The 13,827-nt window shown below is 35.1% G+C and overlaps 1 protein-coding gene across 1 annotated transcript; it reads right to left on the reverse strand.

The window, feature by feature from the left end:
- Positions 1-323: 323 nt before the first annotated feature.
- Positions 324-12,112, reverse strand: LOC128649508 (myeloblastin). The gene is made up of 5 exons (XM_053702831.1): positions 11,994-12,112; positions 7,173-7,326; positions 5,740-5,881; positions 5,032-5,265; positions 324-1,564 (listed from the first exon to the last, which is right to left on the reverse strand). The coding sequence occupies exons 1-5, from the start codon at positions 12,058-12,060 to the stop codon at positions 1,415-1,417; spliced, it is 747 nt and encodes a 248-aa protein (XP_053558806.1). The 5' UTR covers positions 12,061-12,112; the 3' UTR covers positions 324-1,414.
- Positions 12,113-13,827: the final 1,715 nt, after the last annotated feature.

Consider the following 13,827-nt stretch of genomic DNA (forward strand, 5'->3'; position numbering starts at 1 on the left):
GTCCCCACCTCCTGTTTCTCACCCTCCTACCCATTTAGATTGTAAGTTCCCACGTGAACAGGGCTCCCAATTCCTCCTGTATTTGTTTGTTAAATTTTGTCTGGTGTCTCATATTGTACTGTCCTTTTATCTTTGTTACCTATGAACAGCGCTGCGGAAATCTGTTGGCGCTTTATAAATAAAGAATAATAATAATAATATATATATATATATATATATATACACACACACATTATCGCCCTTTCCAGTCAAACGCTGTGTAATTTTAACCTTTATAAAATGTTTTTTTTTTTTATATTTATATGAATAATTTTATCAGAAAGTGTATATATGTTTAACTTTATTGTCATGTATTTGTGATGTGTTTGGTGTACATTTATTTTTAATCCTTTCACTTTAAGCAAGGTCTTAACTTGCGCTATCCAGACAAGCACAAATTTTGTTTGCACTCGAATGCACATATTTCATTTCAGATTGCGATACACGCGCAGATTGGTGTAGTCGCGATATTGCTTATCCTGTCCCACGCTAACAATAATGTGCCACTTGTAATCTGGCCCTATGTGTTTAACCCCTGCAAAAGAATAAAGTTCCGCCTTGGAGCTACAACACTTGATGGTCTTGATTGAGTTTTTACATGTTGGGGACGGGTTAACTAAAGCAAGCTCAGTAATGCAAAAATGGCATGAAATAACAATATATATATGGCATGATATAACAATATATATATGGCATGATATAACAATATATATATGGCATGATATAACAATATATATATGGCATGATATAACAATATATATATGGCATGATATAACAATTTTGAGCATGCCATTTTTTGGCATTAGAATGTCCCTTTTATACATAATATCAGACACATTAACTGTATAATAACATACAATGCTATAAAGGAATGTGCTTTAAGTAAATATAGTATTATTAGTATGCAGACAAATAACATGACATGATTTAGCATGGAGAGAACGTGATATGATGATATATCACATGATGTGAAATGATAACTTTTGAACTTTTTAATACAATTTCCCCCAACAGTGGATATTCTGCATGGCAAATCATTTCCTATGGATTATATCCCCTTTAGCTTTGTTGACAAACTAGGACGCACCTTATTATAGGAAAGTTTGACAGTTTCTGATATTTTTACCCTTTTCTTAACTTCACAATGGTTGAAGATTTAGAGACCACAATAAGACCACAAACTGGCAAGAGAAGGGTAACACACGGTTAAACTAATTTAGATAAGGTCACCGTGGAGCAGTGTGTGCGGAATAGTTTTAGGGAAAGGTTATCATGGCGCTCTGCAGATCTGTTACTTACAAATGTTACATTTCATTAGTTTCATTGTTACACTAAGTAGTAAATATAAATGGGAAACACATTATACTCTGCTATGTCAGCTGTTGATTGCATTGTCAATAAAGTTTCGGAAGAGAGCCACACGGGAGAAGAAATCTGGAGCCACTCCACTTCCACAGGTGCGAATAATAAACGACGAGATCCCTTGAATTACTCCATTACATACAAGGGGTCCTCCAGAATCACCCTAAAAGGGAAGAAATGAAAAAAAAAGATAAGCACAGAGATACACAACTTTTAAATAGTTCTTAGAACTATTGATTTTATGGCAGATAAGAACCATAGTTACGCCAAGTCTGTACATATTTCATAAGTACAGTCTAATTTGTTTGTAGGATAGCCTTAAAGGGACATGAAACCCTTTTCTTTCATTATTCAGATAGATTTACTTCTATTATCTAATTTGTTTTGTTCTCTTGGTATATTTTGTTGAGAAGGATACCTAGGTAGGCTCAGAGCTGCTGATTGGTGGCTGCACATATGTCACTCATGTTATTGGCTTACTTAGTGCATTGCTGCATCTTCAACAAAGGATACAATGAGAATGAAGCAACTTAGATAATAGAAATAAATTGGAAAGTTGTTTAAAATTGTATTCTCTATCTGAATCATGAAAGAACATTTTTGTTTCATGTCCTTTTAAGCTTATCCCAGGCATTCTTGAAGTCCTCTACAGTGTTTATCTTTACTACCTTTAATGGAAGTTTATTCCTTGAATCCACCAGAAGTGCTTCTGCAAATTACCCCTAAACCGTCAACATAAGATGAAGCCTCCTTGTTCTGATCTTATACTTTTAGTGAAAAATACTTCCAGCTATAGCTTTATTAAAGGGACATGAAACCCACATTTTTTCTTTCATGATTTAGAAAGAACATGTCATTTTAAACAACTTTCTAATTTACTTCTATTATCTAATTTGCTTCATTCTCTTGATATCACTTGCTGAAAAGCATATCTAGATATGCTCAGTAGCTGCTTATTAGTTGCTGCACATAGAGGCCTCGTGTGATTGGCTCAGACATGTGCATTGCTATTTCTTCAACAGGATATCTAAAGAATTGTGCAAATTAGATAATAGAAGTAAATTGGAAAGTTGTTTAAAATGACACGCCCTATCTGAATCATGAAAGTTTAATTTTGACTAGACTGCCCCTTTAAGTAACTTGTAATGTGCTTTATGTTACCAGGTGTTGATCTTCCCTATCTCCCCTCCCATTTCCTTTTTTGTAGTGTGATGATGTAGAGCGCTGTCCTACCCAGTCTCTATGTAGTGGTAATGCTGTCTGATTAAAGGACCAGTCAACACAGTAGGTTTGCATAATCAACAAATGCAAGATAACAAGACAATGCAATAGCACTTAGTCTGAACTTCAACTGAGTAGTAGATTTTTTTTCTGACAATTTTAAGTTATGTCTTTTTCCACTCCCCCTGTACCATGTGACAGCCATCAGCCAATCACAAATGCATACACGTACCATGTGACAGCCATCAGCCATTCACAAATGCATACACACTTATTCTTGCACATGCTCAGTAGGAGCTGGTGACTCAAAAAGTTTAAATATAAAAAGACTGTGCACATTTTGTTAATGGAAGTAAATTGGAAAGTTGTTTAAAATGGCATGCTCTATCTGAATAATGAAAGTTTAATTTTGATTGAGTGCCCCTTTAAGTAATCCATCTGGCAGTGCACAGCATTTAGGCAACAGCGTATGTCAAGCCAGTCAATTGAAAAAAAAGCAACAATGCTAATTAAGTGAACAAATTAAACGTCTCTCGAAGAAATAATAGAACATTGAGGGGGCAGGCAGGGGGATTAAAAGTAACTATATATTTTAAAGGAAACATATATATATACCGTATATATATATATATATATATATATATATATATATATATATATATATATATACTGTATATATATATATATATATATATATATATACAGTATATATATATATATATATATATATATATATATATATATACACACATATAAATCTCACAAAACATAGATTAATAATATATTCAGCAAAAACATAACTTTACATTTCTGTGGTTAGCCATTGCATCCTGAGTTCAAGGTCTGTATGTTTATTAACTCCTTTTTAATTGTGTGTAATGATGCTAAAAGGTTTGTGCGATTACCTGCTACACTAAAAAAACAAACAGATATGCGTGCAGCAGGTCTTTTTAATGGATTTCAACAGGGACATTATTGGTATTGGTGTGTTTGCTGGTTTTATTGATTTCATTAATTTTTATTAATATACAAGTGCTTATTATTAATTTTTTAACTATAACTGATTGTACAGTAAGTGTTTGTTTCTGTTTGATGGCATTGCTTTGTAATGTCAATGAATATTGGGCTAATTTCAGTAAAAAAAACTATTGTAGGTACAAGTAGTACCTGTAAAAAACAAATAAAGCAAATTTAAGATTTAACACCCCCCCCAAAAAAAAGAAGTTTATTGACCTTACCTTCATCGCAGTCCTCTTCTTTTTTCTTCAAAAGCGCGTCACAGGCTTCCTGTCTAACCACAGCGTACCTGATCGTGCCGTTGAACTAAATGTCATACGCTCCAGTGTTTGGTAAAGCTGTTGGCTGCTTTACCCATCCCAGGAGAGCACTACATTTAGTTCAACTGCACGATGGGTGTATTGTTATTAAACAGTGAGCCCGTGATACGCTTCTGAAAAAAAACAGTGGCGCAGAAGAGGATGGTGATGAAGGTAAGGCAAGTAAACTTTTGGGGGAATTAAATCTTTAATTAGTTCTATTTTTCTTACAGGTGCAGAATTATGTAACAAATAACAGTGTTGACTGTCCCTTTAAAGGGACATGAAACCCACATTTTTTCTTTCATGGTTTAGAAGGAGCATGTATTTTTAAACAACTTTCTAATTTACTTCTATTAACTAATTTGCTTCATTCTCTTGATATCCTTTGCTGAAAAGCATATCTAGATAGGCTAAGTAGCTGATGATTGGTGGCTGCACATAGGTGCCTTGTGTGATTGGCTCACCCAGGTGTATTGCTATTTATTCAACAAAGGATATCTAAAGAATGAAGCAAATTATATAATAGAAGTAAATTGGAATGTTGTTTTAAATTGTATTCTCTATCTGAATAATGAAAGAAAATGTTTCGGTTTACTGGCCCTTTAAGTGAAGGACCATTTTTTAGAAAACCAATAAAGTAAAACGTGCTTTCAATATGCTATGAAAATGTCTAAATATTAAACGGTAGATTCTAATCAAGCCCATAGTTCTCTGCAATTAACAGTGCAATGACAACATATAATATAATAATAATACATTGCACATAGAGCTTTTTATTACATTTTATGATTGCTTCTTCATATTCTTTTTAGAAACACTATTGCAAAATACCGTCTTACAAAATACATTTTTTATTAACATTTGAATCTCTTAAATTGTTAATAAACTGCACTTTTTTGCTTTCTCTGAGCATTAAAGAAAGATGCCTGTTTTTATCTCCCCTGCCATGACCAATTAGGGACATAAATGAATTGTCTACAACACTGATACATTACAGTGACTCTGTAGCATGTTGCACGATCAGAGTGTAATTTTAAATCTATAAATCAGAACATAATAACTCCCTCCCAAGTGGTGCCATTGTACTCACAAAGCAGATGCCTGCTTGGCGCATGAAAACTCCTGTACAGATGTTGTTAGGACGGCACAAGTTCCTGCCTGTTACTGTAACATTGAGCTCCTGCAACCTATCAGGAACACGTCCTTGGGTGCTGAGTCGTCCCCATCCTGCAGCTGTACACGGAGTACCTTCAGGTACGGTTTCGTTGACACGAGGCAAGCTCACCACCTGCACATTGCTGTTTAGTGTCACTGCTCGGTCCAGCTAGAGGGTAGACAGCACAAGAATTGTAAGACCTCATAATTAAAACTTTCAGACAGAGCATGCAGTTTTATAAGACTTTTTAAATTACCCTATTATCAAATGTACTGTTCTCTTGAATTCTTTTGTATAAACAGCATACATAGGTAGGCTCAGAAGCAGCCATGCTCTTCTGGGAGCTAGCTGCTGGATAGTGACTACACACATGTTTCTTGTCATTGGGTCGCCAGATGTGTTCAGGTAGCACTCAGTAGTGCATTGCTGCTCTGGAGCTGTCTTTATTTATGTGTTTAATATTACAGCAAGTAATAACACCACTATCCAAAAATAATGTATTTAGCTGTATTACTGTATAACGTGTGGGTAGTTCTGAATCATTGTTACTCTTACTGGCTACTGTTTCACACCTATCACACCTGTCTTTCTATTGTAGCACAGATCTGATTGGATATCTTTTGCTCAGAAAATTTGACTAACCCTAAGTATCACAATGTCATTCTGCAGAGTCTGAGGGTTAAAACCATTCTCAAAAACCCTTGAGATTTGATATTGTTGCTTGGATGCTTCATTGGCACGGAGGGAGTGTGCTCCCAATACTACTGTAACCTGGTTTGGATTTCTGTAAAAGGAAACATGAAAAATAATAAATTTACAAGGGTAGAGGTCATATTAAAGGAACATCAAACACATTCTAATTACAAGATTTTTCTTCATTTGTGTAATAAATTAACATAACATAGAAACATATATTTTGATGGCAGATAAGAACTAGAAGCCCAAAAATCTGCCAACATTTCCTAAAAGTGTAAACTTATCTAATTTGTAGGCAAGCCTTATGCTTATCCCATGCATTCTTGATGTCCCCCACAGTGTTTGTCCTCCTCATCTCTAATGAAAGTTTATTCCATGAATCACAAATTGCTCCTCAACCTGCTACCCTTCATCTTGAGATCATGACCCCTTGTTCTGGAATTATTCTTTTTGGGAAAAATACTGTCATCCTCAGCTTTACTAAGACCCTTAATATCACCTATTCTCTCCTCTAAGCTATACATATTTAGGTCATTGAGCCTTTCCTGGTATGTTTTATTTTTCAGACCACTATTTAATAAAACACCATTGAACAGATTCCAGTTTGTTTATATCCTTCTGGAGATATGACCTCCAGAACTGCACACAATACTCAAGATGAGGACTAACTAATGATCTGTAATGTGGCATAAGAGCCTTACAATTTCTGCTGTAAATACCTCTACCAATACAACCGAGCATTCTACTTGGTGTACTTGCTGCAAAACTGCATTGTTTACTAAATTTTAAATCATCTGAAATAATAATTCTCAAGTCCTGTTCCTCTTTTGTAACAATCAGTAAAGTGTCATTGAGTCTGTAATTAAAGTTTGGATTTTTCTTTCCTAAATACATAATTTTGCACTTTGCAATGTTCAACTTTAGATCCAAGTAATTTGCACCAATCCTCAAATGTTTTTCTTATTTAGTAAATCAACATGGAACATCAACTCATAAATTAATGTTTGTATCATCTGCAAGCAGACATACATTCCCTTGTAGCCCTTTGCTAATACCACACGTCACTCAGATGAGTTTGAAACATTTTTCAGAGGTATCTGTTATTCAATGGTCAAATGCCACCCACCACTTGCCTTATTGGGGATAGCCAATCCAGACTTGTGGACTACTTAAATAGACATAGCCAACCACTGTTATTTTGTTGGCAAAATCTTCATTATTTTTCTTCAGCATAGATGATACGATAGCAAACTACAAGCAGTACAAAAGTTATAGACATTGATTTTGGAAAGAGAGTGTACAGATAAACGAAGTTACATAAAACAGTAATGATTATCAGCATGGCACACTTCCTCTCGCAATGGTCCTCAAATACTTACATATCAGTAAGGCAGTGAGCAGCTGTCATCAGGAACTGAGGAGCGATCAAGGACCCACCACAGAAGTGCTGTCGTCTGAATTGTAGGGATGCAATGTAAGGATGAGAGTTCGGTCTCGCCTCTCTGCCCCCCACAATCCCAGTCTTTAGGGAACCTGTGTCAGATGATTTGTTAATTCCTGGTATGCATCACTTACATGTATTTTCACAGTTTTACCCAGTCCTTGTCACACTCTATACAGTTAGCACAAATACATACACCTCCCTACACAAGTGCTACATATCTCATATGTAATGCTCATAGTCAAAGAAGTGCACGGTCAATACTATTTACACAGCTACACCAGGATTAGATTTACACTTCTGTTGCTCCTAGACTAATGGTAAACAAGTACTGGATGACTTTTTCCCATCCCTGCATCTTGTGATCATCACTAACATAAAAGAGGGAAAACCGCACACAAATATTTTCCGGGCACAGAGTTATGTATCTGCCTCATCCAACAGCATACAGCATAAAATTAAACTCCAACTCCAGCCTCCATATGTCTAAAATAAACCATTATTCAATACATCAGGGTCCTAGGCTTGTGAAGGTTTTGGATCTTCCATAGACCCTTAATCATGTCTAAATGCATACATAAGGATTTTTACCGTTTACATCAATAATTCACAGCCTATTTGATAACACTGCCATCACATGGATAATTTTGGTATTGTAGTATAATCACCATATATAGAATTTCATTTTACTGCCATCTGGTGGACATTTCATTTGTTATACTCAGTTATCCCTATATCACCGAATACAATTAAAAACCTTAGTTAAAAACATAGTACAAATCATATATTTTCAATTTTAAAAATATCATATGTACAACTTACAACTACCAGATCCCTATATTAATCCCAATTAGGCTATCCAAAAATGTATCAAATAAAGAGACCAAACAAAGTCTTTATTCATACCTTTAGGTATTAACGTTTACAGTTTATAAATCCAAAACAATTCTCGCATTTTTAGCTGATGCTCCCTGTCTTCACGCCTCCTTGTTCTCACTTTTTCAATCACCTGAAATGTAAGCTGACTTAGATTGTGTCCATTTTTTTAAAAGATGGGACAATCCATAGGCATCTCTGTTCTTGCATCCAATGTTTGATTTGTGCTTGTTAATATGCTTGCTTATCTCCATGGTGGTATTGCCAATATAAATTAGGCCACATGGGCATTAAATAAGATATATTACAAACATTGATCTACATGTTAAATACTCATTTATTTTAAACTTTGTAACTTTAGTTGGGTGGTAAAAAAATTCACCTTTCACTATTATGCTACAGTTATTACACCCCAAACATGGAAAACACCCAGTTCTCAAAGGGCTAATTGTTTTCTGTATATTAATCGTATTGCTCCCGATATCAGCATGTACTAGGAAATATTTTAAATTCTTATTTCTCTTATAACCAACGGTTAGCCTTGATTAAAGGTCTGTTTTAAACATATGGAGGCTGGAGTTGTAGTTTGATTTTATGTTGTATCATCACTAACATGTCTGTTTGCCTTTGTTGGCCATAAATATGCACATCACACATACAGTTATTGTTGGGGTGGACTAGGCAGACAAGCACACAGAAATCAAAATTAAAATGATAGACAACAAATTACAAGGTTGTATCATTTGGCCAACTTGGAAGACAACCTCTGTATTTATTACATTGCTTGATGAAAAAATATGACCTTGATCTTCACTCCTTTACATTCTAACACAGCAAATTCTAGACAGCATCACACAAGGGACAGGATTATACAAAACTAAGAGGACATACCAGTAAATCTAAATAAATACAAAAGAGCAGGAATACCAGAATATCAGGTTATGTTTTAGTAGGCAACAGATACAATGTTACTTTCAAAATAACTACCTATAAATGGTAGACTCTTCAGAATAGCCCCTCCCTCTTGTATTAATTTGTTTGGTATTGTCTGCGTTATGTATGCAGTATGTATTTTTGGCCATTAATTAATATAATTGTGTACCCCTACTTATGTATCCAGTGCAATGGACTCTAGCAGTATCTTACAGATAAATGATAACAATAACAATACTTTACATAAATGTAGTAGATTTGTGAGTAGATAGATAGATTGATAGATAATGGATATATCGATAGATGGATAGATAGATAGATGATAGATAGATAGATAATAAATAGATAAATAGATAGATAATGGATAGACAGATAGATAGATAGATAGATGATAGATAGATAGATAGATAGATAGATAGATAGATAGATAGATAGATAGATAGATAGATAGAATATATCACATGCTCGTTTATTACACTTCAACAATTGATCATAATGCCTCAATGGTTATCATCATTAAAAAGATTGTGAGCCACTGTGATTCTTTTCTCTCCTTAAATGTGTTCCCAGTGACAAATTTACCTGCTGGGTGTATTAAATTGTTTACAGATAGCTCCTTTACTTTGATTTTGTAATTTGACTTAGCTGCTTTTTGCCTGTTTTATCCCTACCTATACTGAATATGTCAATACTTAAGTAATGGTTGTAGAAAAGTTTTGTAAACAAGAATAATTATAAATAAATCACTCTCCCAGTGGGGGTTTGGACATAGAGATAATACAATGTTAATTTTCTATTGTTCTCTCTAAGTATTGGTCTCACTGTATATATTGATTTTGTGTAAATAATAGAATAATAGATTACGAGTGGAGCGGAATTTATATTTTTATTTTACAAGTTGAAAGTTTTCACATGAGTGCTAACCCGACGCATGCAAAAGTCTAACGTATTCCCCCATAGACATAAATGCTAACACTATTGCGTTTACTCAAGTGTGCTAACCCAGCATCAAAATATGAATAAATGCACATTCCAATGTTCTTCACATAGCAGAATTTGTTCTATTTATTCTTGAATACATATTTCTATATATATCTGAGGATGTTATTGGTAAAATATATATCTATATATACATACATATGATTATATATAGGTTATTATTATTATTATCGGTTATTTGTAGAGCACCAACAGATTCCGCAGTGCTATAAACATAGGCGGAATGCAAGGAAACATTTATAGGGATCAGACAGGTAGAGGGCCCTGCCAAGAGTCGCACTGTTGTAATCAGCTCTAACGAAGGTGATCTACAAACAGCTGGACTCTTAGGCTTACAGGCTAAGGGGGTTTAAGGGGATAGCAATGGAGCAGAGGAACTGGTATAAAGAAAGTGTAGGTTGTATGCATCGCTGAACAGAAGAGTCTTTAGGGAGTGCTTGAAGCTTTTAAATCTAGGGGAGAGTTTTGTGGAGTGAGGCAGGAAGTTCCACAAGATGGGAGCCAGTCTGGAGAAGTCCTGTAAAGGGAGTGTGATGAGGTGACAAGAGAGGAGGAGAGTAGAAGGTCGTGAGCAGAGCGAAGGGGACGGGAGGGAGAGTATCTGGAGACAAGGTCTGAGATATAGGGGGGAGCAGTGCAGTTGAGGGCTTTGTATGTCAGAGTGAGAATTTTGTGTTTAATACTAGAGACAAGAGGAAGCCAGTGAAGGGATTGGCAGAGAGGTGTGGCAGATGAAGAGCGACGTGTAAGGAAGATGAGCTTGGCAGAGGCATTCATTATGGATTGTAAAGGAGCTAGGCGGCAGCTAGGGAAACCAGAGAGGACAGAGTTGCAGTAATCGAGGTGGGAAAGGATGAGAGAGTGGATTAAAATCTTAGTTGTGTCTTGTGTAAGGAAATGTCTAATTTTAGGGATGTTTTTAAGGTGGAAGCGGCAGTAATTTAGCCAAGGACTGAATATATATATATATATATATATATATATATATATATATATATATATATATATATATATATATATATATATATATATATATATACATATATATATATATATATATATATATATATATATATAAATTTCTATTTAAGAATACTTAGAACATATTCCCCTAAGTGCCGAACATTGGAAAGTGAAATATTTCCAGTAGATACATAGCTACACTTTATTAAATATAAATATAGCATAAAAATGCTTTATCATGTTTTCAGCTATATATGTCTATATATGTGTTCATATGTATTTACGTGTTTACATGTTAGTACATAAATACACATATAAATACATATGTACACACATATATAAGCATGTATGTATGTATATATATATATATATATATATATATATATATATATATATATATATATATATACATATTTAGAAATATATATGTATGTATCTCTATGTTAAAGTCCTTAGCAATTTTTTATAACACCTGAGACCTCACCTTATAACTTTTTATGTAATATTTTTTTAGTTAACCAGAGCTATGTAGTCACGCTATCCCCACGCACGTTAAGTCAATGGCACTCATTCAAACAACTACTTTCAACTAGTAATATGCATGCTACTTCCGATGCACAAAGAGCTGTAATAAACCCCTTATTGCTCGTGCAAAACAGTTAGCGTGCCATTTTTAATCTGGCCCTTCATTATATTGTGGTTTCAAGTATCAGAAACAGCATTTTCAAATACAAAAATAAACCCAAAAAACAATCTCCCATACATTTTATACTCTGTAGCTGGTATAAGTCATTGCAAACATATTAAAGGAAAATGATTTTACAGTACACTGTCTGTATTAAATAAAATGACCCTTTCCTGGTGCTTATCAATTTCTTCTGCATCTACTGAACATTTCTAGCAGGAGGCCAAATCCTGTGTGTATCTAATTCATAGAAACCTGACGAAAACCCTACACATTAGTTAACTGAAGTAAATATGTACTCACCAGCATAGACTTGGCATGCTAAAAGAAGTACCCCAATTGGTAGATGCAGATTTCCCATCTTGCTCATTATTCAACTTTGGGAACCTATGGCTCACACACATTTTATACCTGTGTTACATGAGTTGCAGTTTTGTAATTAACTACCCACATCCCCATCACTGACTATTCCTAGACCACAAAGATACAGTTGCAACTGCCTCTCTGCTCTGAAGAGGAAGTGTTTGGGGATGAACTAGTGCAACAATCCAATTATTAAGGAGAAGTTGTGAAGTGACACAAAATTGAGGTGACATTTACCATAATAAGAGAGTCATAAGCAAAGTTGGGAGTGTAAAATGTGCACAAGATATATTGATAGCACACCCTGCACTGTGATCTAGATTTTGTTCTGGGGAGCAGCTGAGTTTTGTGTTTCTTTTAAAGGTTGTCTGAAACCAGGAATGCCAGTAAGGGAGTAGAGATTTCTAGCATGAAACTATGGGCCTCCGAAGCAGTATTCACTGCTTAATAAACAGAGCCCTTAGTCTGAACTTCAAATGAGTAGTAGATTTTTTTCTGACAAATTTCAAAGTTATGTCAATTTCCACTCCTCCTGTATCATGTGACAGCCATTAGCCAATCACAAATGCATATACATATATTCTGTGAATTCTTGCACATGCTCAGTGTAAATATAAAAAGACTGTGCACATTTTATAAATGGAATTAAATTGTAAAGTGGTTTAAAATTGCATGCTCTATCTGAATCATGTCCCTTTAATTCTTCCTTCAGCCATCTACACTCTCCCGAATTTACTGGTCCTACCACTAAGAAATTATCTAAGTAGTGCACCACATTGCTGTCACCTACCCTTTTTACTAAAAAACTAGTGTAAGAAGGAACTAAAGGCCTCAAATATTGCACAAGACCCAGTGCATCCCATGGGAAGGCAATTATCAAAATATTACTGCCCTTGAACCTTACACTCCATTGTAGCTATCTGGATGCAACGGCAATAATCTGAATGCAGATTCTATATCAACTTTTCCTAGCAACACACCTTGCCCCAAGCTCCTCACCATGATCACTACTTCGTCAACACATTGATAAGCTACTGCGATGTCCACTTTATCTATGGCGTCATTAAAGGAACACTAAAGTCAAAATTAAACTTTCATGATTCAGAAAGAGCCTGCAGTTTTAGCAGACTTCCCAATTTGCTTCTATTATTTATTTTTATTTTTATACACACTTTCTGATGTGCCAGCTCCTTCTGAGCATGTGCACAAGTTCATGTGGTATACGTATACTCGTCTGTGGTTGGCTGATGGCTGTCACATGATAGGGAAAAAAATAAATTTGTCAGAAAAAAATCTACTACTTATTTAAAACTCAGAGTTCAAATTCAAGTGTTGTTGTATTGTCTTTTACCCCCCCCCCTACTGGGGTAAGATAAGTGCTGAATCATTTTAAACATCCCCTCTTTATTGGGTACCACCCCTAGTGAAATTACCAGCCCTCCTGTGGCTATCTAATTAAATGGCCCTTCCATTTTTCCTAATTCAACTTCCTTCCTCAATCTCTCCTTTAGCACACCTTTTATTAATAGCTCTTATTTCTTTTTTGAAAGGATAGGCCCCCAATTCTGATACTAAGTTATCTACTTTAAGAGGCGTTTTGGCAGCATCACATGTTGTATCCTCCATTGCTACCTAATCCATGAAAGGAATACCTCTCGTCTACCTTGTTCGTTTTGCTACAGTCTAGGCCTGCATGCCCTCTCCCACAATATCTGCACACGTGCTTGTATTTACAGTTTGCTCTATTGCATCCTTGGTCATTGTAGGGCAAGTG

This window comes from Bombina bombina, chromosome 2 (assembly GCF_027579735.1).
Source record: "Bombina bombina isolate aBomBom1 chromosome 2, aBomBom1.pri, whole genome shotgun sequence".
Lineage (NCBI taxonomy): Eukaryota > Metazoa > Chordata > Amphibia > Anura > Bombinatoridae > Bombina > Bombina bombina.

Coding starts and splice junctions, on each gene's coding strand:
- LOC128649508 (XM_053702831.1), bottom strand. CDS start 12,060: ATGAGCAAGATGGGAAATCTGCATCTACCAATTGGGGTACTTCTTTTA. Junction 5,882..7,172: donor GCTCACTGCCTTACTGATAT/GTAAGTATTTGA, acceptor TTCCTTTTACAG/AAATCCAAACCAGGTTACAG. Junction 5,266..5,739: donor ATGACATTGTGATACTTAGG/GTTAGTCAAATT, acceptor TCTACCCTCTAG/CTGGACCGAGCAGTGACACT.